Source organism: Rhinoraja longicauda, chromosome 16 (assembly GCF_053455715.1).
Source record: "Rhinoraja longicauda isolate Sanriku21f chromosome 16, sRhiLon1.1, whole genome shotgun sequence".
NCBI classification, from domain to species: domain Eukaryota; kingdom Metazoa; phylum Chordata; class Chondrichthyes; order Rajiformes; family Arhynchobatidae; genus Rhinoraja; species Rhinoraja longicauda.
In genome coordinates this window covers 43,991,090-44,012,629 of record NC_135968.1, presented here as the reverse complement: position 1 = coordinate 44,012,629, position 21,540 = coordinate 43,991,090, and the positions used below count along the sequence as shown (strand labels likewise).

At 42.1% G+C, this 21,540-nt stretch overlaps 1 protein-coding gene across 2 annotated transcripts in view; it reads right to left on the bottom strand.

The window, feature by feature from the left end:
* The window catches only part of btaf1 (BTAF1 RNA polymerase II, B-TFIID transcription factor-associated), a 119,023-nt gene that overhangs the window by 84,076 nt on the left and 13,407 nt on the right, over positions 1–21,540 (bottom strand). For both annotated transcript variants that reach the window (XM_078413707.1, XM_078413708.1), the window contains exons 3-4: positions 12,441–12,555; positions 7,860–8,003 (exon numbers count right to left, since the gene is read on the bottom strand). In XM_078413707.1, coding sequence (XP_078269833.1) covers positions 7,860–8,003; positions 12,441–12,555 — 259 coding nt within the window. The remainder of the gene's footprint in view (positions 1–7,859; positions 8,004–12,440; positions 12,556–21,540) is intronic.

Sequence of the window (21,540 nt, the reverse complement as noted above, 5' to 3'; positions counted from 1 at the left end):
CAAAGACAATCAAAAGTAGGTTTTTGTCTAGTATCTTATCTTTTTCTACCCACTGAAATCCCAGGTTGGATGCCCTCATCAGTAGTTTTTCTACTAAGCCAATTTTGATAATGGCCATGTACGTTCTCCACCCATACTTCTTCCACAAGGTGTCCAACATAGAGCAATATTGATTATTCATAAGCAAGCAACTGCTGATAATTAGCAGCCAGGTTACTCTGCCTGTATTTGACCAGATGCTTGAAGACTTCATCTGATCTGCAACAAGATTTAGGATTCCCAGGGTCCTAATTGCTGACATGATTGCATAGAACTGTGCTTCCAACACTGGTCTATGTATCCCTGACCCATTGCTTGCACAGGATGTAAAAAAATGGAACAGACTATAATACTTGCTGAAAAATAGACAATAGACAGGAGGAGGCCATTCGGCCCTTCGAGCCAGCACCGCCATTCAATGTGATCATGGCTGATCATTCTCAATCAGTACCCCATTCCTGCCTTCTCCCCATACCCCCTGACTCCGCTATCCTTAAGAGCTCTATCTAGCTCTCTCTTGAATGCATTCAGAGAATTGGCCTCCACAGCCTTCTGAGGCAGAGAATTCCACAGATTCACAACTCTCTGACTGAAAAAGTTTTTCCTCATCTCAGTTCTAAATGGGTTATCTGTGATAGATTATCCAAAGCAGCACTGGACTATTCTCTGGAAAAGCTCTGCCAATTTAGACACATCTCAACACGACAGCAAGGATCACTTTGGGCAAGAGTCTGAAGAAGGACCTTGACCTGAAACATCACCCATTCAGCTTTTCGTGTCTATTTTCTGTGCTTTCAACATGCCTGAATCCATCCAATGGCAAATTTCATGCTGGGTGGAACATCCAGTTTTATTTATTTTTACTCCTTGTCATAGCATTTTTCTACAACTGGAAACATATGGGATATCAATTCAACTACCCCGTTTCTACTCAATTCATTGAAGGCATTATCAATAGTGCTGACAAGCTAAGGTAAGCATGTCTTAATAACTTATGTCCAGTAGTTCTGAATCAGAATCAGAATTACCTTTATTTGTCATCCAAAAAAACAATTCTTTTGGACGAGATTTCGTCACCCACAGTCCAACAATAAGAGCAATAAAATAAGCAATTACATAACCACAACCAACACAAAGCAAAAAAAGAAGAAACATCCATCACAGTGAGTCTCCTCCAGTCCCCTCCTCACTGTGATGGAAGGCCAGAATGTCATTTCTCTTCCCCTGCCGTCTTCTCCTGCGGTCAGGCTGTTGAAGTTGCCAGACTGCGCCGGACGGTGAAAGGTCCGCAGCGGGCCGACCCAAGCCTCGCGATCCGGTGCGGGCAAAGACGCTTCCGCTGCTGCTGCACGTCGTGGAGGTCGTGGCTCCCGACATTGAAGCCCCCGCCGAGCAGAGAAAAATCCCACGGCCTATTTCAGGCCGGGCGGTGAAATGTCCGCGGCGGGCCGACACAAGCCCCGCGATCCGGGGCGGGCGAACACGCTGCCGGAGCTCCCGATGTCGGCATCCACGCGGCCCGAGCCGAAGCCTCCGAAGGCGAGTCGCAGCCGCTCCCGCAGCCTCTGAAGACAGCCGGCTCCGCTGATGGCGAGTCCGGTCCGCGGGCTCTGCGAACCAGAGCCCAGGTGGTCCCGGGTGGAGGCCGCCAGCTCCAGGAGTATGGCCGATGGTAGGCCGCAGCAGGAACGGAGACACCACCCATAAAAAAAAGGTCGCGTCTCCGTTCGGAAGGGACAAATTTACAATTTTACAGTTCCCCCCCACCACCACACATATAGTACACAACCACAAAAAACACGACATCACATCTACAATTAAGACAAAACAAACAACAACAAAAACACAAAGACAAACAGACCGCAGCTAAGCTGCAGCTGCGAGGGCAGCGCCGCCATTTTGTCATCGTGACAAAATCGTGTCATCATCATGAGTGCTTCAAGAGGCTGGTCATTAACTCCTCGCTCCCAGAGAGCCTTGCTCCACTGCAGTTCGCCTACTATTGCAACAGGACTATGGTGGACGCCATCTACCTGGCCCTACATATATCCCTGGAACATCTAGATAACAAGGACATGTACTATGTCAGACTCCTATTTATTGACTATAGCTCTCCTTCTACACTGTAATCCAAAACAAATTCCTCAATCTAGCTCTCAGCACTACATCTGTAACTGGATCCTTGACTTCTTGCCCATAAATCACAATCGGGGAGAACAGGTAACAAAACAGTCTCTGAAAATTCTCAACACAGTGCCCCACAATAATGTATTCTTAAACTCTTACTTGTACTCCCCATGCACTGTTCTACTCCCATTTAACTGTTTGCAGATGACACTACTGTAGTGGGCTGGATCTTGAAAAGTGGCAAGACGGAGTACAAGAAGGAGATAGAGAGATATGTCAAGACAAGTGTGTAAGAAAGAACCGCAGATGCTGGTTTTAATCGAAGGTACACATAAAATTCTGGTGTAACTCAGCAGGACAGGCAGCATCTCTGGAAAGAAGAAATGGGTGACTTTTCGGGTCGAGACGTCTGAAGAAGGGTCTCAACCCAAAACGTCACCCATTCCTTCTCTCGAAAGATGCTTGCCTGTCCCACTGAGTTACTCCAGCATTTTGTGTCAAGACAACAACTTCTCCATCAATGATGACAACGAAGGAGCTAGTTATTGACTTCAGGAAACAAGGGATGTAATCACCATCTTTAGTGCGAAGGTAGAGATGGTGGAGAATTTTGATTTTCAAGGCGTAAATATCACCAACAATTTGTCTGGGACCAACTGCATTGAAACAAAAAGTACACCAATGCCTCTACTTCCTCAGAACACCATGGAAATTATGCTCGTCTGCAACGACTCTTACGAACTTCTTCGGATGAACTGTCGAAAACATCGTAATGGTATGCATTACAGCTTGGTTTGCAACAGCTCTGTCCAAGACCGCAATAAATTGCAGTGAATTGTGCATCTGGCCCATTACATGCATTCACTCCCCCCCCCCCCCCCCCCCCGATCGACTCCATCTACATTTCATGCTGCCTCAGGAAAGCAGCCAATATAATCAAGAATGACATCTTGAGATGCTGCCTGGCCCACTGAGTTACTCCAGCATTTTGTGTCTACCTTTGATTTAAACCAGCATCTACAGTTCTTTCCTACACATAATCAAGGATGATTTTCATCCCGAATTTCCATCCTCTTATTGTGGCCTTCACAATTTTTTTAAATTCTGCAATTTCTCTATGTGCAATACTGTAAACACTACAATGCTATATTCTGCACTCTGGTGTTTTTCTCATTGTATAAACTGTTGTAATTGAAGTTACAAGGAACTGCGGGTCTAAATTTACAATTTGTAAATGGCTTGCTTGTAAATTGTAATTGCGCTTGGCTTGATTGTGTACTCATGTACAGTGAGAGTTGACTCGTAGCCAAGCATAATTTTCACTATATCTCGATACACGTGAAAATAATAAATCAATATTAATGCTCAGCACCATTCGAGTGAGTTTGGGGTTTAATTACATCTAAATTTATTGCAGGCATGACCCACGAGTGGATAAGAGAACAATATTCAAGACTAGATGGTATCCACGATAAAAATTGAAAACACATGGCAGGCACCATTTGAGAATTAAAAATTGAAGTTGATGACAGTCCGTTCTAAGTACCTTTCTCCACACATACTGCTTTATCAGATTAGCAATGTCAACATTTTGCTTTTGCATGCTTTGGTTATTGAATGTCAGTCTCAGTTCAGCTTGGGTCAGGATTATGACCACAAACAATTTCTGCTGCTTCATCAATGATCCTTCTTCTATCGTAAGATTAGAAGTAGGGATATTTGCTGCTGATTGCAATATGCAGTTCTACTCAAAACATCCCAGTAGAGAACAGTGCATATGTACATGCACCAGTTAACAATCAGGTTTTGTTGGAAAGTGGCAAGAAACACACAAGTAGAGGCAATGGCCACCAAATAAAAGTTAAGAAATAAGAGTTACTCTGCAACTCCTTGGTTCACTCATCCCTTCCCACCCAATCTGCCCCTTCCCCAGGTCCATTTCCCTGCAACCACAGGAGATGTACCACCTGCCCCTATACTTCCTTCCTCACCTCTACCAAGAGACCACAGCAGTCCTTCCAGGTGAGACGGAGATTCATGTGCGTCCTCTCTAATCTCATCAACTGCATCTGCTGCTGCTGATGTGGCCTCCTGTACATCAGTGAGACCAAGGATAGACTTGGCGATTGTTTCGCTGATCCACCAAGGCCTAGTTGATCTTACAGTTCATAACTTCATAAGAAATAGCAGCAGAATGAGGCCATTCAGCCCATCAAGCCTGCTTTGCCATTTGATCATGGCTGATCTATTTGTTCCCCCCCTCAACAACATTCTCCTGCCTTCTCCCTGTAACCTTTGCTACCCTTACTAATCAATGACTTATCAATCTCAGTTTTTAAAATATACAATGACTGCCTCTACCACCATCAATGGCAACAAATTTCAGTTTCGCCACCCTCTGGCTAAAGAAATTCATCCTTATCTCCATTCTAAAGGTACATCCTTTTATTCTGAGGCTATGGCCTCTGGTCCTAGACTTTCCCATTACTGGAAACATCCTCTCCACATTCACTCTATCTAGGCCTTTCATTTTTCATAGGTTTCAGTGAGATTCCCTCTCATCCTTCTAAACTCCAGCGAGTACAGGCCCAGAACCATCAAACGCTCCTCATACATTAAGCCAATCATCACCGGGATCATTCTCATGAACCTCCTTTGGACGCTTGCCAATGCCAGCACATACCTACTCAGATATGGGACCCCAAACTGCTCACGATATTCCAAATGTGGTCTGATCAGCATCTTAGAATACCTCAGCACTACATCTTTGCTTTTATATTCTAGTCCCCTCGAAGTGAATGTTACCATTGCATTTGCCTTCCTTACTACCAACTCAATTTTCAAATTAACCTTTTGGGAATCCTCATTTAGAATCCTCCCCATTTAGGAAATAGTGGCAGCATGACTGTCCAGGTCGCTATGCTTTATTCAATTTGCCATTTCTTTGCCCACTCTCCAAACCTGTCCAAGTCCTTCTGCAGACTCCCTGCTTCCTCTACACAACCTCCCACCAATCTTCGTATCATCCACAAATCTGGCCACAAAACCTTAAATTCCATCAAAATCATTAACATATAATGTGAAAAGTAGCAGACCCAACACTGATCCCTTACAGAACATCAGAAAAGGCCCCCATTATTCCCACTCTTTGCCTTCTGCCAGTTAGCCGATCTTCTATCTTTGCTGATATCTTCCCTCTAATACCATGGTCTCTCATCTTGTTGAGCAGCCACATGTGCACCATCGTTTCAAAGGCCTTTTGAAAATCTAGGTGAACAACATCCACTGCCTCTCCGTTGTCTACCTGTATTTACTTCCTCAAAGAATTCTAACAGATTTGTCCAGCAACATCTCCCCTTCACAAAACCATGCTGACTTCGGCCTAGTTTATCATGTGCTCCTAGGTACTCGGAAACCTCATCTGTAACAACGAACACTAAAATCTTACCAACCACTGAGGTCAGACTAACTGCCCTATCATTTCCTTTCTTTTGCCTCACTAACTCCTTAAACAGTGGAGGTAGACACAAAATGCAGGAGTAACTCAGCGGGTCAGGCAGCATGTCAAGAGAGAAGTAATGGGTGATGTTTCGGGTCGAGACCCTTCTTCAGACAGATGTCAGGGGAGGGGGCGGGACAAAGATAGGATGTAGTAGGAGACAGGAAGACAGTGGGAGAACTGGGAAGGTGTAGGGGGACGAGAGGAACTATCTGAAGTTGGACAAGTCAATGTTCATACCGCTGGGATGTAAACTGCCCAAGCAAAATATGAGATGCTGTTCCTCCAATTTGCGCTGGGCCTCATTATGACAATGGAGGAGGCCCATGACAGAAAGGTCAGACTGGGAGTGGGAGGGGGGGGTTGAAGTGCTCAGCTACCGGGAGATCAGGTTGGTTAAGGCGGGTTGAGCGAAGCTGTTGTGTGAAACGATCGCCGAGCCTGCGTTTGGTCTCCCTGATGTAGAGAAGTTGACATCTGGAACAGCAAATACAATAGATGAGGTTGGAGGAGGTGCAGGTGAACCTCTGCCTCACCTGGAAAGACTGTTTGGGTCCTTGGATGGAGTCGAGGGGGGAGGTAAAGGAACAGGTGTTGCATCTCCTGAGGTTGCAGGGGAAAGTACCTGGGGAGGGGGTGGTTTGGGTGGGAAGGGAGAGTGGACCAGGGAGTTACGGAGGGAAATCTCTGCGGAAAGCAGAAAGGGGTGGAGATGGGAAGATGAAACACCTCATCCTGGACGCAGATGCAGTGTAGACGGACGAATTGAGAGTAGGGGATAGTTTTTACAGGAAACAGGGTGGGAAGAATTGTAGTCAAGATAGCTGTGGGAGTCAGGGGTGATACATTGCAATTTTCCAGTTCTCTGGTACCATTCTTGACTCTAGTTATTCTTGAAAGATCATTACTAATGTCTCCAAAATTTCCAGAGCTACTTCTTTCAGAACCTTGGGATGAAGGTGACTTATCCACCTTCAGATTTTCAGATTCCCATGCAGCTTCTCTTTAGTAATAGTGACTACACTCACTTCTGACTCCTGCAGTGATTGCTAATGGCTGCTAACCATATTAACTCCTCTTCCCATTCCCATGCAGTCCTTTCTGTCCTGGGCCTCTTCCATTGCTGCAGTGAGGCCACATGCAAACTGGAGAACAGCACCTCATATTCTGTTTGGGTAGCTTATAACCCAACAGTCTGAACATTCAGTTCCCCAATTTTCAGTAACTACCAATCCCCCTATTTCTATCCCCCTATTCCCCACCCCTCCTTCCATTCCCCTGGCTTCAAAATTTGCAACACTTCAACCCTTTTGTCTCACACCTTCTGCCTTTTCATATCTGGCCTTTGCCTAACCTTCCACCTATCAAAAAATACGCTCACTTGAATCGCCCCATTACTTGCCAGGCTTTGTCCTGCCCCTCCTCTCCTTCAGGTCTCTCTCCCACCCCACCACAATCAGTTCCTAGAAGAGGCCCAACCCGAAACGTCACACATCAATGTTCTGCAGAGATGTTGCCTGACTCGTCTAGTTATTCCAGTACTTTGTATCCATTAACTAGAAATTTACTTAACTAATTACTAAATACAATGGGTCCAACAGCAGATCAGATGCCAAGCAAATAGTAAATTTGTTTGTTAAGTGACCTGTCACAAACCAGTGTGTACAGATACTTCCTATTTGCATAGACGATTTATAGTTACAACATTCACCCAGCCTACTCAGAATCCTGTTCTTACCACTTTAAACATTGACTTTCACCAACAGTTCACCTTGGTGCAACACAACCCAAAACCATGACATTCACCACCTAAAAGAAAACAGTGAAGTTCCCATACAGCCATCTCGAAGTTGCACATCATTATGACTGGGAGATAGCAATTTCTCCACATTATATGTTTAACAATATGGTCTCTTTCCGAATAACATTTAGGTATCACAAGCATTGCACATGGATAGTGAGCGAGTGGCTCATCTGCATCGCTTCAAGGAATGAACAATAGATGCTAACTATGTTCGTGTTTCATGAACAAATAATAAAAATGGCCACGTCGTTTGAACAAAGCAGCATGTTGTAAGAATAGAGTAAGAACGACACTGGTATTGGTAGGAATGTGCAATAAATTTCAGATCAATGACTACACAACTCAAATAAAACAGAATTTTTAATTACCAAAAATGATCGAGTAATGTACCTGATTTTTCTTGTTGGATTTCAAACTCGGCACCAGCAGAGCCAAGCAGAGATGCTCCATGTTTCAAAAGACGTGATATGTCAAATCTATCAAAGCTCAAACGATCCAAAGACGTGTCATCCGTTGGATTTTCTGACGCCAGCTCTAAAATTAAATTGAATAGTGATTAGTCATAATTTCCAAAATTCATTCTGGATTTGAACATGTTGACTTTGGAAGGAAAATCTTGCAATCTCATCTAGTCATACAACATCTGTCAGTTCTTCATTTAACAATTTGCTTTTCTAGCAATTAGTCGTAGACTTAGAGCACAATTGGATGCAAACTAAACCCAGATAAGAATGGGCCTTGATGAGCCACAAAGATCAGCTTAGAAACATAGAAAATAGGTGCAGGAGTAGGCCATTCGGCCCTTCGAGCCTGCACCGCCATTCAATATGATCATGGCTGATCATCCAGCTCAGTAACCTGTACCTGCCTTCTCTCCATACCCCCTGATCCCTTTAGCCACAAGGGCCACATCTAACTCCCTCTTAAATGTAGCCAATGAACTGGCCTCAACTACCTTCTGTGGCAGAGAATTCCACAGACTCACCACTCTCTGTGTGAAGAAATGTTTTCTCATCTCGGTCCTAAAAGACTTCCCCCTTATCCTTAAGCTGTGACCCCTGGTTCTGGACTCCCCCAACATCGGGAACAATCTTCCCGCATCTAGCCTCTCCAACCCCTTAAGAATTTTATATGTTTCTATAAGATCCCCCCTCAGTCTTCTAAATTCCAGCGAGTACAAGCCTAGTCTATCCAGTCTTTCTTCATATGAAAGTCCCGCCATCCCAGGGATCAATCTGGTGAACCTTCTCTGTACTCCCTCTAAGGCAAGAACGTCTTTCCTCAGATTAGGAGACCAAAACTGCACACAATACTCCAGGTGCGGTCTCACCAATGCCCTGTACAACTGCAGTAGAACCTCCCTGCTCCTAAACTCAAATCCTCTTGCTATGAATGCCAACATACCATTCGCTTTCTTCACTGCCTGCTGCACCTGTACGCTTGCTTTCAATGACTGGTGCACCATGATACCCAGGTCACGTTGCATCTCCCCTTCTCCTAATCGGTCACCATTCAGGTAATACTCTGCTTTCCTGTTCTTGCCGCCAAAGTGGATAACCTCACATTTATCCACATTATATTGCATCTGCCATGCATTTGCCCACTCGCCTAATCTATCCAAGTCACTCTGCAGTCTCCTAGCATCCTCCTCGCAGCTAACACTGCCACCCAGCTTCGTGTCATCCGCAAACTTAGAGATGTTGCATTCAATTCCCTCGTCCAAATCATTAATATACACTGTAAATAACTGGGGTCCCAGCATTGAGCCTTGCGGTACCCCACTAGTCACTACCTGCCATTCCGAAAAGGACCAGTTTATTCCTACTCTTTGCTTCCTGTCCGCCAACCAATTTTCTATCCACCTCAACACTGAACCCTCAATACCGTGTGCTTTAAGTTTGTACACCAATCTCCTATGTGGGACCTTGTCGAAGGCCTTCTGAAAGTCCAGATACAACACATCGACTGGTTCTCCCTTATCCACTCTACTAGTTACATCCTCGAAAAATTCTATAAGATTCGTCAGACATGATTTGCCTTTTGTAAATCCATGCTGACTTTGTCCGATGATTTCACCACTCTCCAAATGTGATGCTATCACATCTTTAATAACTGACTCTAGCATTTTCCCCACTACCGATGTTAGGCTAACTGGTCTATAATTCCCCGTTTTCTCTCTCCCTCCCTTTTTAAAAAGTGGGGTTACATTAGCTACCCTCCAGTCCTCAGGAACAACTCCAGAATCTAAAGAGTTTTGAAAAATTATCACTAATGCATCCACTATTTCTGAGGCTACTTCCTTAAGCACTCTGGGATGCAGCCTATCTGGCCCTGGGGATTTATCTGCCTTTAATCCATTTAATTTACCTAACACCACTTCCCGATTAACTTGGATTTCGCTCAGTTCCTCCATCTCATTAGACCCCCGGTCCCCCGCTATTTCCGGCAGACTGTTTATGTCTTCCTTAGTGAAGACAGAACCAAAGTATTTGTTCAATTGGTCTGCCATCTCCTTGTTCCCTATGATCAATTCACCTGTTTCCGACTGCAAGGGACCTATATTTGTCTTAACTAATCTTTTTCTCTTCACATATCTATAAAAGCTTTTGCAAGTCAGTTTTTATGTTCCTTGCCAGTTTTCCCTCATAATCTATTTTCCCTTTCCTAATTAAGCCCTTTGTCCTCCTCTGCTGGACTCTGAATTTCTCCCAGTCCTCTGGTATGCTACTTTTTTTGGCTAATCTGTATGCTTCATCTTTTGTTTTAATACTATCCTTGATTTTCCTTGTTAGCCACGGATGCACTACCTTTCCTGGTTTGTTCTTTTGCCGGACTGCTTGCAGGATTGCCAAAACAAATTTATGCAAAACAAGCTTTATTCATTCATTTTCTGTGATGTGTATACTGTGCAAAGGGGAAGGGAATGATCACAGAGTGGATGAAGTATCATTCAAGCAGGTCTTGATGTGAATGATGCCAACCCTCATCCTTAACTTGTGCAATGAAAGCTTTGGAGTGTCAAGAGGAGAGTCTCTCATTACAAGGTATCCAGCCTCCGGTCTGCTGTCTCACCCATAGTATTTGTGTGGTTCACTGGAACCTCTCATCATTGTGACCTCTAGAATGTTGACAGTTCATAACTAAATGCAGCAGCATTACAGACCCTCAATCTGATCCATGAGTTGAGCTGTATTTGTGGCATGTTTTTTTTGCTGTTTTGCATTTTGTTACTTCTTCATCAAATAGGCACAGAATATACTTTATCCTGTTCCCAGTTTTCTGCACTCTTGCACTCGGGTTGATCTCCTAGCTTGACTGCCACAGCAAAGCAATGTAATGCCAGGTCTTGAAGTTACAGTTTGGGAGGGAATTGCACTTCTGCTGTCCAAGGCATTTTCCACATGTCGATTTTGATCTGCCTGATATGCTCTGAGTCTATCCTGTTCAGTCCAATGAAAGTGCCTGTCAGACAACATGATGGAGAGTGTCCTTCATATGAAAACAAGATTCATCTCCGCAAGAACGTTTAAGTGGTCCATCCTACCAATGTTGTCAACGGCAGGTGCCAGATCAACAGGTAGACTGCTGAAGAGAGGCTCGTATAGGTTTCATTCATATGTTGGTTGGTTCACTGCCAGCCACAGGACTGGTTTGATAGCAATGTCCTTAAGGACTTGCCTGGCATGCCATCAAGCTATCTTTGGAAATGAAAAATTATGTCCCACATTCAGTGACCTCGCTAGTTTTAGTGTTTCGTTCGAGTGCTATTCAAAAGAGAAGTATCAAATCATCACCTGAGTGCCATCAGTTGGTGGTACTCCTTACCCATGCCTTGGGGCACTAAAGCTTCTTTAAAGTTTTAGTTTATCATTGTCATGTGTATTGGGGTACAGTGAAATGCTTTTGTTTGGGTGCTATCCGGTCAAAGACAAGACTATCCATGAATACAAATCAAGCTGTCCACAGTGCACAAAGGATAAAAGGTACAACATTTAGTGCAAGGTTTAACATTGAAGCCCAATAAAGATAGTTCACAGGTCTATAATGAGGCAGATGGGAGGTCAGAACAGCACTCTAGTTGATGTGAGGAACAGAGACACTCCTCCGTACCCATGTACCTGCAAGCTCCCCTCTCCAGTGAATCTGACCTGCTAGGATAAGATACGACTGACATTGTAATGAAGGAATAGTAAGTTGTGTGGAAATAATGGTTTTGTGTGCCAAACTATGTCAAGCTACTGTTTGATTAATCCGTGAAATTCTTCACCAGAATGGAGACTAGTTCCCCAATGTTTGGGAGGAGGGCTGTTCTGGGAACAACTTTGCCATGCTAGAGTTTGATGCCTTAGTTGACGAGGAATGATTTTACCTATTTGTTGTGAAATAAGAACATTAGAAAACTAGAAAGACTGATGATGAACTGCAGTGCAAAAGAATATATAAAGGTAAGCAAAACATGGCATGTTAGAGGACAAGATCACGATGCGATAAGGTTAACACAAGCTTATACCATATCAAAAAGGAATATGTACAACCTGAAAAGGAAGCAGAATTGTTATTTCAATCACATAGGGCCACGAAGACTGACCAAACATCTTAAATTCCCGTGCTGTTACTCGTACACATCAGGTCTCTCAGTCAGTCAGCTGTAATGAAGAATTTAGTTCAGTTTAGATAGTGTGGAAACAGGCCCTTTGGCTTCATTACACTTGTAGACAGGATCATCCCGGGTCTCTGGAGCTGCAAGGCAGCAATTCTACCGCTGCACCACCGCGCTGCACCTGAATTGTATAATTCTAAGCGCTATTTGCCAATCACCTGTTTAATAAGAAAAATGTTAAACAAAAATACACTAGATAAAGTTCATGAAGAATATTTTGAAAATATTACTTATAATTGCATTATTAACTTGTTCAATTCTTTTAATTCAAAAGAAATGGGTGATAGGAATTGTGCACATAAAGCCAATACCTTGCTTTAGCTTTGGAGTAGGAATCCATTCAGTTGCATTCTTCACAATAGCTTCCACTGCTTGGCCAGCTGCAATGCGAGTGTCCCAATTAGGACTGCGTAAAAATGTTAACACCTAGGTTTTGTTTAGAAAAACAGAAAATTCAAATTTATACATGCTTGCAAAATATAGCTAACCCTAAAACAAGTTTGATTTCATTAACCAAATAGATAAATTAATTCATTGAGAGTTTATAAGAAACAAAAAGAGAATCAACATTAATACTTATTATGTACACTTCAGAGCACATAAAGTGCTGATAGCCAAATAAATATTTCCAAATCAGTCAAGGAAACACCAGAACCAGCTGGCACATGAAACTCACAAATATGAAAATAATTAGAAGGGTCTCGATCCGAAACATCACCCATTCCCTCTCTCCCAGATGCTGCCTGACCTGCTGAGTTACTCCAGCATTTTGTGATACCTTCAATTTGTACCAGCATCTGCAGTTATTTTCCTACACTAGTTCATTTTCTTCAGTGACAGCAAGCAAAGAATAAATATCGACAGGACACCCAAGAAGACTCCGCTGTTTGCAATAACAGCACATGATCATATTCATGCAAGGATAGATAAAGCTGTAGTTTTAACACTCATCCAAAAGACTGCAGCAAAATATCAGTTTAGATTTTGAGCTTAAATCTTTGGAGTGGGACTTTAACAACGAACCTTTCACATTGGAGGCAAGTGACCCACTAAGCCAAATCAACAACCAAGTATTGAGCCCACCCAAGTCTCTGATGTACAACATGACAACTAGGTGGCCACATACAGCCCATAGAGATGACTTTAAAAAAAATCACAACTAAATAGATTGTGGAAACAAAGTATTGCAATTCCAATTGCCTGCACCATTTACGAACAAAAAAGTTTGCACATTCCTATGCTATACAGTCTTTTTTAATAGCTACTGTAAGCTTTTAAATGATTCAATATTTAGCAAACAGAAGTAATTGATGCACTCTATAGTTTTGTATTCAAGTTCTTACTCATTGCATGTGATGAAGATCATTGAGGAGGGCAAGTTTTGTTCTGCAATTTCTCAAATTTCAGAAATACATTAAAGAAATGCTTCACTCAATTTAAGCCAATTATGACTCTCGTGCTGATATGTTAAATGTTACCAAATGCAATAAAAATTGACGATTTCCAAACTTCATGACTTTAATGAAAAGTCCCAATTCCAATGTATTAGAAGTTTGCAGTTTATTTTCAGTTTGAACTGCTCAGGTTTTACTGGAAAACTGCAATGTTTTGTTGTTCCTGTCAATAATAGTTATATTTGGAATAGCCTATTTATCGACAAGAGCTCTGCTTTCAACACCATAATCCCATCCAAACTCTGGAAACTAGGGAAAAGTAAGTTTGCTTGCCTTAATGACTATTTTCCCGTGGATATGACATCCAACATCAAGAAGTGCTTTGTGAGATTGTTGATGGCGCATATTAACTTCAATCTCCTAGCCAACCTTGATCCACTGCAGTTTGTTTACTGTCACAACAAATCCTCAACAGACACCAGCTACCTGACCCTACACTCATCACTGGAACACATGGACAACAAGGACTCCTACCTTAGACTCCCATTTATCAACTCTAGCTTTCCCTTCTACAACACAATCACATTCAAACTTATCTCCAAACTCCTGGACCGAGGAATCAGCTCCCCCCTCTGCCACTGGATCCTTGACATTCTGACCCACAGACCTCAGTGAGGATAGGTGACAACACCTCCTCCACAATAACTCTCAACACCAGTCCCCAACAAGGATGCGTACTCAGTTCCCTACTGTACCCCCTTTACAGTCACACCTGCACAGCCAAATTCGGCTCCAATTTCATCCACAAATTTGTGGGACACCACTGTGGTGGGCGATATTACAAACAATGATGAGACTGACTACAAGGAGATAGAGCACTTAGTGATGCGGTGTCAGGACAATAACCTCACTCTCAATGTCACCAAAATAAAGGAGCTACTTATCGACTTCAGGAAGCATGGTGAAGGACAAGCAGCAATCAGCATCAATGTTGTGGATGTGGAAATGGTTGAGAGTTAAGTCCCTTGAAGATGACATTACCAATGATCTGTTGTGGACCAACCGCATTGTTGCGACAACCGACGAGGTACAACACCACTACTGCTCAAAAAGACCGAGGAAATTTAGCATGCGTCCAGTGACTTTTACAAACTACTATAGATGCACCCTAGAAACCATATTTTCAGATTTCATCACAGTGTGGCTTGGGAACAACTCTGCCCAAGACCACAAGAACTTGCAGAGTTGGAGATGCAGCCCAGTCCATCACACAGCCCAGACATCCCACTATTGACTCCATATACACATCACATTACCTCAGAAAAGCAGCCAACATAATCAAAGCCTTGTCCCATCCTGGTCATTCCTTCTCCCTACTCCCATCCAGCACGAGGCACAGAAGCTTGAAAGCACGCACTGTCAGATGCAGGAACAGCTTCTTTCCCTATTATCAAGCTTCTGAATGGTCCTGTCATAAACTAGGGTACCGTTCCATTCACCCCTATCACATTGAGGACATTGGACTTTATCGATTGAACTGATGTGCTACCATGTTGATATCTATATTCTGTACTCCGTATCTTTCCCATTGCTATTAATTGTATCTATATATAGTGTACAATATTAGTATATAATACAATAATAAAACTCATATACTGAAATTTACATTTGCTAATATTTTGGCATTTATTTTATCTCTCTAATATAGGTACAACTTGCAAGTGATTGTGGTAACTGATAAAAACACACACTAAGTCAGATAGTATTTTTAAGGAAACAGAAAATGCTGTCTTAATGTAGGTTAAGATAAAGAGCCACCAATGAATATGATGGGTGAAATGAAAGCGAGCGAGTGTGTGAGGGCAGGATAAAGGAATAATTAATAGTTGAGGTTGCCATCATGGCTAATCATTTCTGGACACAATGGAATTGTATTAGAGCCACATATCAGCCGAAGCAGGGCAGCAGATTTCATTTCCCACAATGGAACGTCCCTAGATTTCCAATCCAGGTTTCGCCACAACCAGTCTAATGCAATCAATACACAACTACAGTCCGTTAGGCAGAGAAAAGAATTTTTATTTTATTTTCAAAAATGCAATATGTACCTTTAAGTATGCTTTTAAAAACAAGTAGTCAGTCCTATCACCAAACAATGAAGCAAATAACTTGTTAAAAGCTTACAAAGATTATTTTTTAAGGTTACTTGACCATCCCTGCATTTTATAGCAAAGGAATTTCAAAATGAGTAGAAATTGTTAAAATAATTGTAGCTTCTATATTTCAGACTTGATAATGGATGCGTATGGCAAAAGGAATGTCTGTATAGTTGTGCTTTGGTGCAACAAGAAAATCTATGAGTAGGAAAATAACTGCAGATGCTGGTACAAAATGCTGGAGTAACTCAGCGGGTCAGGCAGCATCTCTGGAGAGAAGGAATGGGTGACGTTTCGGGTCGAGACCCTTCTTCAGACTGATGTCGGGGGGCAGGGACAAAGAAAGGATATAGGTGAAGACAGGAAGACAGTGGGAGAATTGGGAAAGGGGAAGGGAAGAGAGGGACAGAGGAGCTATCGAAAGTTAGAGAAGTCAATGTTCATACCGCTGGGCTGTAAGCTACCCAAGCAAAGTATGAGATGCTGTTCCTCCAATTTGCGGTGGGCCTCACTATGACACTGGCAGTGGGAGTTGAAGTACTCAGCCACCGGGAAGATCAGGTTGGTTAAGGCAGACTGAGCGAAGGTGTTGAGCAAAACGATCGCCGAGCCTGGTTGGGAAGGGACGAGAGCAGAGCTGCGGGATATAGAGGAGACCCTGGTGAGAGCCTCATCTATAATGGAAGATGGGAACCCTCGTTTCCTAAAGAATGAGGACATCTCTGATGCCCGAGTATGAAACACCTCATCCTGGACGCAGATGCAGTGTAGACGGAGGAATTGGGAGTAGGGGATAGTTTTTACGGGAAACAGGGTGGGAAGAAGTGTAGTCAACAAAGACTCTAGATGCGTTTGGTCTTGCCGATGTAGAGAAGTTGACATCTGGAACAGCAGATACAATAGATGAGGTTGGAGGAGGTGCAGGTGAACCTCTGCCTCACCTGGAAAGACTGTTTGGGTCCTTGGATGGAGTCGAGGGGGGGGGGGGGTAAAGGGACAGGTGTTGCATCTCATGCGGTTGCAGGGGAACGTACCTGGGGAGGGGGTGCTTTGGTTCAGAAGGGACAAAGGACAAAGCAGCAAGGGGTGGAGATGGGAAGATGTGGTCAGTAGTGGGATCCCGTTGGAGGTGACGGAAATGTTAGAGACCCTTCCCTCTGTAACTCCCTGGTCCACTCGTCCCTTCCCACCCTAACCACCCCCTCCCCAGGAGACCGCAGGAGATTCATCACCTGTCCCTTTACCTCTCCCCTCTCTAACTTGGGATAGTTCGCCTGTCCCTCTTTTTCACTTCCCCCTTCCCAGTTCTCCCACTGTCTTCCTGTCTCCTACTACATCCTATCTTTACCCCACCCCCTTCCCTGACATTAGTCTGAAGGAGCTCAACCCGAAACATCACCCATTCCTTCTCTCCTGAGATGCTGCCTGAGTTACTCCAGCATTTTGTGTCTACCTTTGATTTGAACCAGCATCTGCAGTTATTTTCCTACATTGATTATTATGGTTGTTGCAAAGCTTTTGTCTTGTGTCATCTGGGAAATTGGTCTCACGAGATTAGAACACATTGCACAGGTGATGTGATTCTCAAATGGAAAAGTAGTTGAGCAGAGGAAATAAAAGTGTTGTACATGATAATTGATCAATATGTGAAGAAATAACTAGTAGATATCATTGTGGTCATTACTGGTCTAGCTGCATTTTCCACACCTAGTTGGATATGAGGCGTAATGAGTCACACATCAGGGACGGACAATTACATAGAAACATAGAAAATAGGTGCAGGAGGAGGCCATTTGTCCCTTTGAGTCAGCACTGCCATTCATTGTGATCATGGCTGATCGTCTACAATCAGGAACCTGTGCCTGCCTTCTCCCCATATCCCTTGATTCCACTAGCCCCTAGAGCTCTATCTAACTCTCTTTTAAATTCATCCAGTGAATTGGCCTCCACTGCCTTCTGTGGCACAGAATTCCACAAATTCACAACGCTCTGGGTGAAAAAGTTTCTTCTCACCTCAGTTTTAAATGGCCTCCCCTTTATTCTTAGACTGTGTCCCCTGGTTTTGGACATACACAAATACCGCCATGCCAATTCTTACACATACACCACCAAGCCAATTACTCAAACTAGCACTAATTTAGTTCCTTCGTAATAATTTGAGTTGCTGATGAGGTCTTGACTGAGACTATCTTTAGTTAATCTTGTTCCAAAAATTTGGAATCTGGTGGTTTTGAGTGGAGTGATAATTTTTCAATGTTGAAAGAAGTAGTCTATGTCAATACTCCATGGTATTCTAATGAATTTGAAAATGAAAGTATCAATCATCAACCAATTCACTGCAAGGCTCTGTTCTTTCTAAGTATTTTCATGTAAATATATTTGGAGAACCAGCTTAGCGGATAAAGTCTCTGCGGAAAGCAGAAAGGGGTGGAGATGGGAAGATGTGGCCAGTAGTGGGATCCCGTTGGAGGTGACGGAAATGTTGGAGCATAATTTGTTGAATATGACGGCTGATGGGGTGGAAGGTGAGGACAAGGGGGACTCTATCCTTGTTACGAATGGGGAGAGGGGGAGCAAGAGCAGAGCTGCGGGATATAGAGGAGACCCTAGTGAAAGCCTCATCTATAATGGAAGAGGGTAAGCTTCGTTTCCTAAAGAATGAGGACATCTCTGATGCCCGAGTATGAAACACCTCATCCTGGACGCAGATGCAGCGTAGACGGATGAATTGGGAGTAGGGGATAGAGTTTTTACAGGAAACAGGGTGGGAAGAAGTGTAGTCAACAAAGACTCTAGATGGAGATTGGCTGGTTCTACGGTTGAAAATCGAGAAGAAAATCTTTGAAATCAGTTACATGGGCACATATTGTAGCAGGTCTAGAGCTGGGCTTGATAATCCTCAATGAATATCCCACCATGAGCGTTTGACTGCCTGCCTTCTACCTTGTTTGAAGGTACCCTTCCTCTGTGCAACGAAAACAGCCAAGAATAATGGAATCAGGTGAAGAGAAACATTTCCCTTCCACACATATTTAGTATTCCAGTGATCCGTGCCTTATGTGTTTTTTGGGGTGTAACCAATAAATAAAGTCCTCTCATCTGTAAAGTGCACATTTTCATTGGAACACACTGTTCTACACTTCATTAATGTGATTTCTATTCTGAACTTCTTTTAGCCAAAAAATAATTTGCAGGCATTGAAACAAAAAATATCCAATATCAGATCATGTTCAATTAATGAAAAGCAAAGAGCTTGGACAGGAATTTAAGGCATACATTGAGCTTCTACATACTTTTTAAAAAGCATATACACAGAGCAAGAGAGGTAATTTCCCAAAACAAAGTTAAGAATATCATGTAAAAAGTTTATATTAATGTTTTCGCAGTACAGGTAATTTCAAGATTAAGAGACATCCCTTGGGTAATGCCGTTTTTGAATTCCTCCTTCCCATTTTCCTCCCCATTTGTACCTCCTATTTTCTGCTCCATTCATTCCACTGACAGAAATATAAAAAAGTAACTTTTTTGACACGTAATATCATTGCAGTTGTGGGCCATGTGTCCCAAGGGCAATAAAATGCAAAATAATCATTGCTGGTAATTTTGAGACAAGTCAAATTGCTGATGTAAAAGAGTGTTGATTTTATTTTGCTAAAATAAAATAAAAACCCTTTTCAATCTCTAGGCCCAAGAATTAAAAGTGAAAAAAAAACCTGACATAAAGGAAAAAGGAAAATTGACATAAAAGCTGCTTGGTCTTCAAGAATCCAGTTCTGGAGCCCTGAAGCTGCTAAACGAACTACTCATCCTGAACACCAGGTTAAAGATTGACAAAGCCACTTCCGACAAACGTCAAAGACAACAGATTATACAAGAGTAAAAAGGACTAATTTTGTTATCAAGAAATTGAACGAACAACAATTGTTAAATACATGATGTAGAATAAATTTGAGATGGTCAACAAATATTCTTCTATTTAGATATCTATACAATAATTAAATTTCTCTTTGAAGTTCTAATTCAAGGGAGCTAAATTTTACTAATTTTTATCCTCCATAAGATTCAAAACACATCTTTTCCAAATAAAGTAAGATTCATTTTAATATAATTTGCAGCAACTGTGGAAAGATGTTCTCGCCTCAACTCTCTAATGTTATCACAACTGTACAGAATAAAATACAAAATAAATCTTGGGGACAGTTCAGTGCAGCCTTGAACAAGCATTGCATTGTTACAGGGAAATTAAACAAAGGCCTGGTCCAGCTACTCAGATGGGCATAAAGATCCCATCGAAGAAAGATTATTTAATTATTTAATTCAAAACTTTTCATATACTGTAATTACACTCAAAATTACATTTCCTGGTCATTTATGTCATTCTTGGAACCCTCCTATTCATAGGTTTGCTAGCTGGCATATTTGTTCACCATATCCCAAGGAATATTTAAGTGACGGCAAAACACTTATAGCGTCTCAGTTCATGAAAGCATTTAAATTCAAGTTTTTCTTTCTCTTTGTCTACCTTCCCCTTCTCTTCATTCTCATTTTAAAAAAAAATAACCATCGTCTCTCCTCTTCTGAAGGAAGACTTACCAAATTTAAATTCAGTTAGCTAGTTTCCCCAATACTGCCACACCCCTCAGAGTTCAGCATACTCCAATTCTCCTAGGCTTATATATTTTTTAAAGTGTTATTTGGCTACAAAGCAAACCAATAACTTTTAAAAAGACCTTTATTTTTGAAAAATTTGCAGGGAAAAAAAATTGCAAGACAGAACCTCCTTAGCCCCCAATACACTTTTCCCCCAATCTTTTATTACGTGTGTTTTCTTAGGAACTCAATTATCGTGTTATAGCAGTTCTGTACCTGTACTGCTTGACCTGCTGAGTGTTTCCAGCATTTTCTGTTTTTATCCCATAACTGTGCGTGATGATCATTAAGTACCTTGGGCATGGTCAGCCACCCATGAATGCACAAAAAAAAAAGATTGAGAAACATTGAGAAACAAAAGGAAAAAAAGGTTTGAGACTGTAGGGGAAACGGGACCATTGGACAGCAACTTTTTAATCTTCACATTTATTTGCAAGAGTAGAATTTTATAAACTCCTATCTGTTGCAAGTGATGTATGATGATCATTTTCTCACATCGTGGAAAGAATCAACCCAAAAATCTTTTTCTCCCTGTTGTTATTATTAAAGCATGGTCTAGGATCAAGATAAGTATACAGTTTTTATATGGTATTAGGATGTCTATTTTCATGGGAAAATAATGACTCTAACAGACACTAAATCAAGTTGAAGTTCATGTTCTGAGGGGCCTTATATATAGAAGGATGGATATATATGGGTGGATATAGAAAAGATGTTTCCTCTTGTAGGCGAGTCTAGAACAAAGGGTCAAGGTTTAAATAGAAGAAATAACTCATTTAAGATCAATTCGGTTATTTTTATTTTCTCTGGGAGCTTTGCAAGCCATTGTAATTTTCTTTCTCAATGGATGGCTGAAGCAAAGTCATTGAATATTTTAAAAGCAGTGAGATGTATTCCATTTTTTTTTAGAGGTGAAAGGTTATCAGTGTAGTCAGGAATACAGGCTTTAGATTGCAGTTAGGTGAGCCATGATTTTATCAAATAGGGAAAAAGATTTGAGGTACAACAGTAAATTCTAATATTCAATAATTTCACAAAATATGGAATCATACATATTTAACTTCCATCAGATTCATTGATTAATGTCATACATTACAGAAACTAGCCCTTCAATAATATCTACAGCCCCATTATCGATCTTAGTGATGCACGGCTGGTCAGACACAGAATCAGAACAAAACCCTACTTGGGAGTGTACGAAAAGCTCCCAA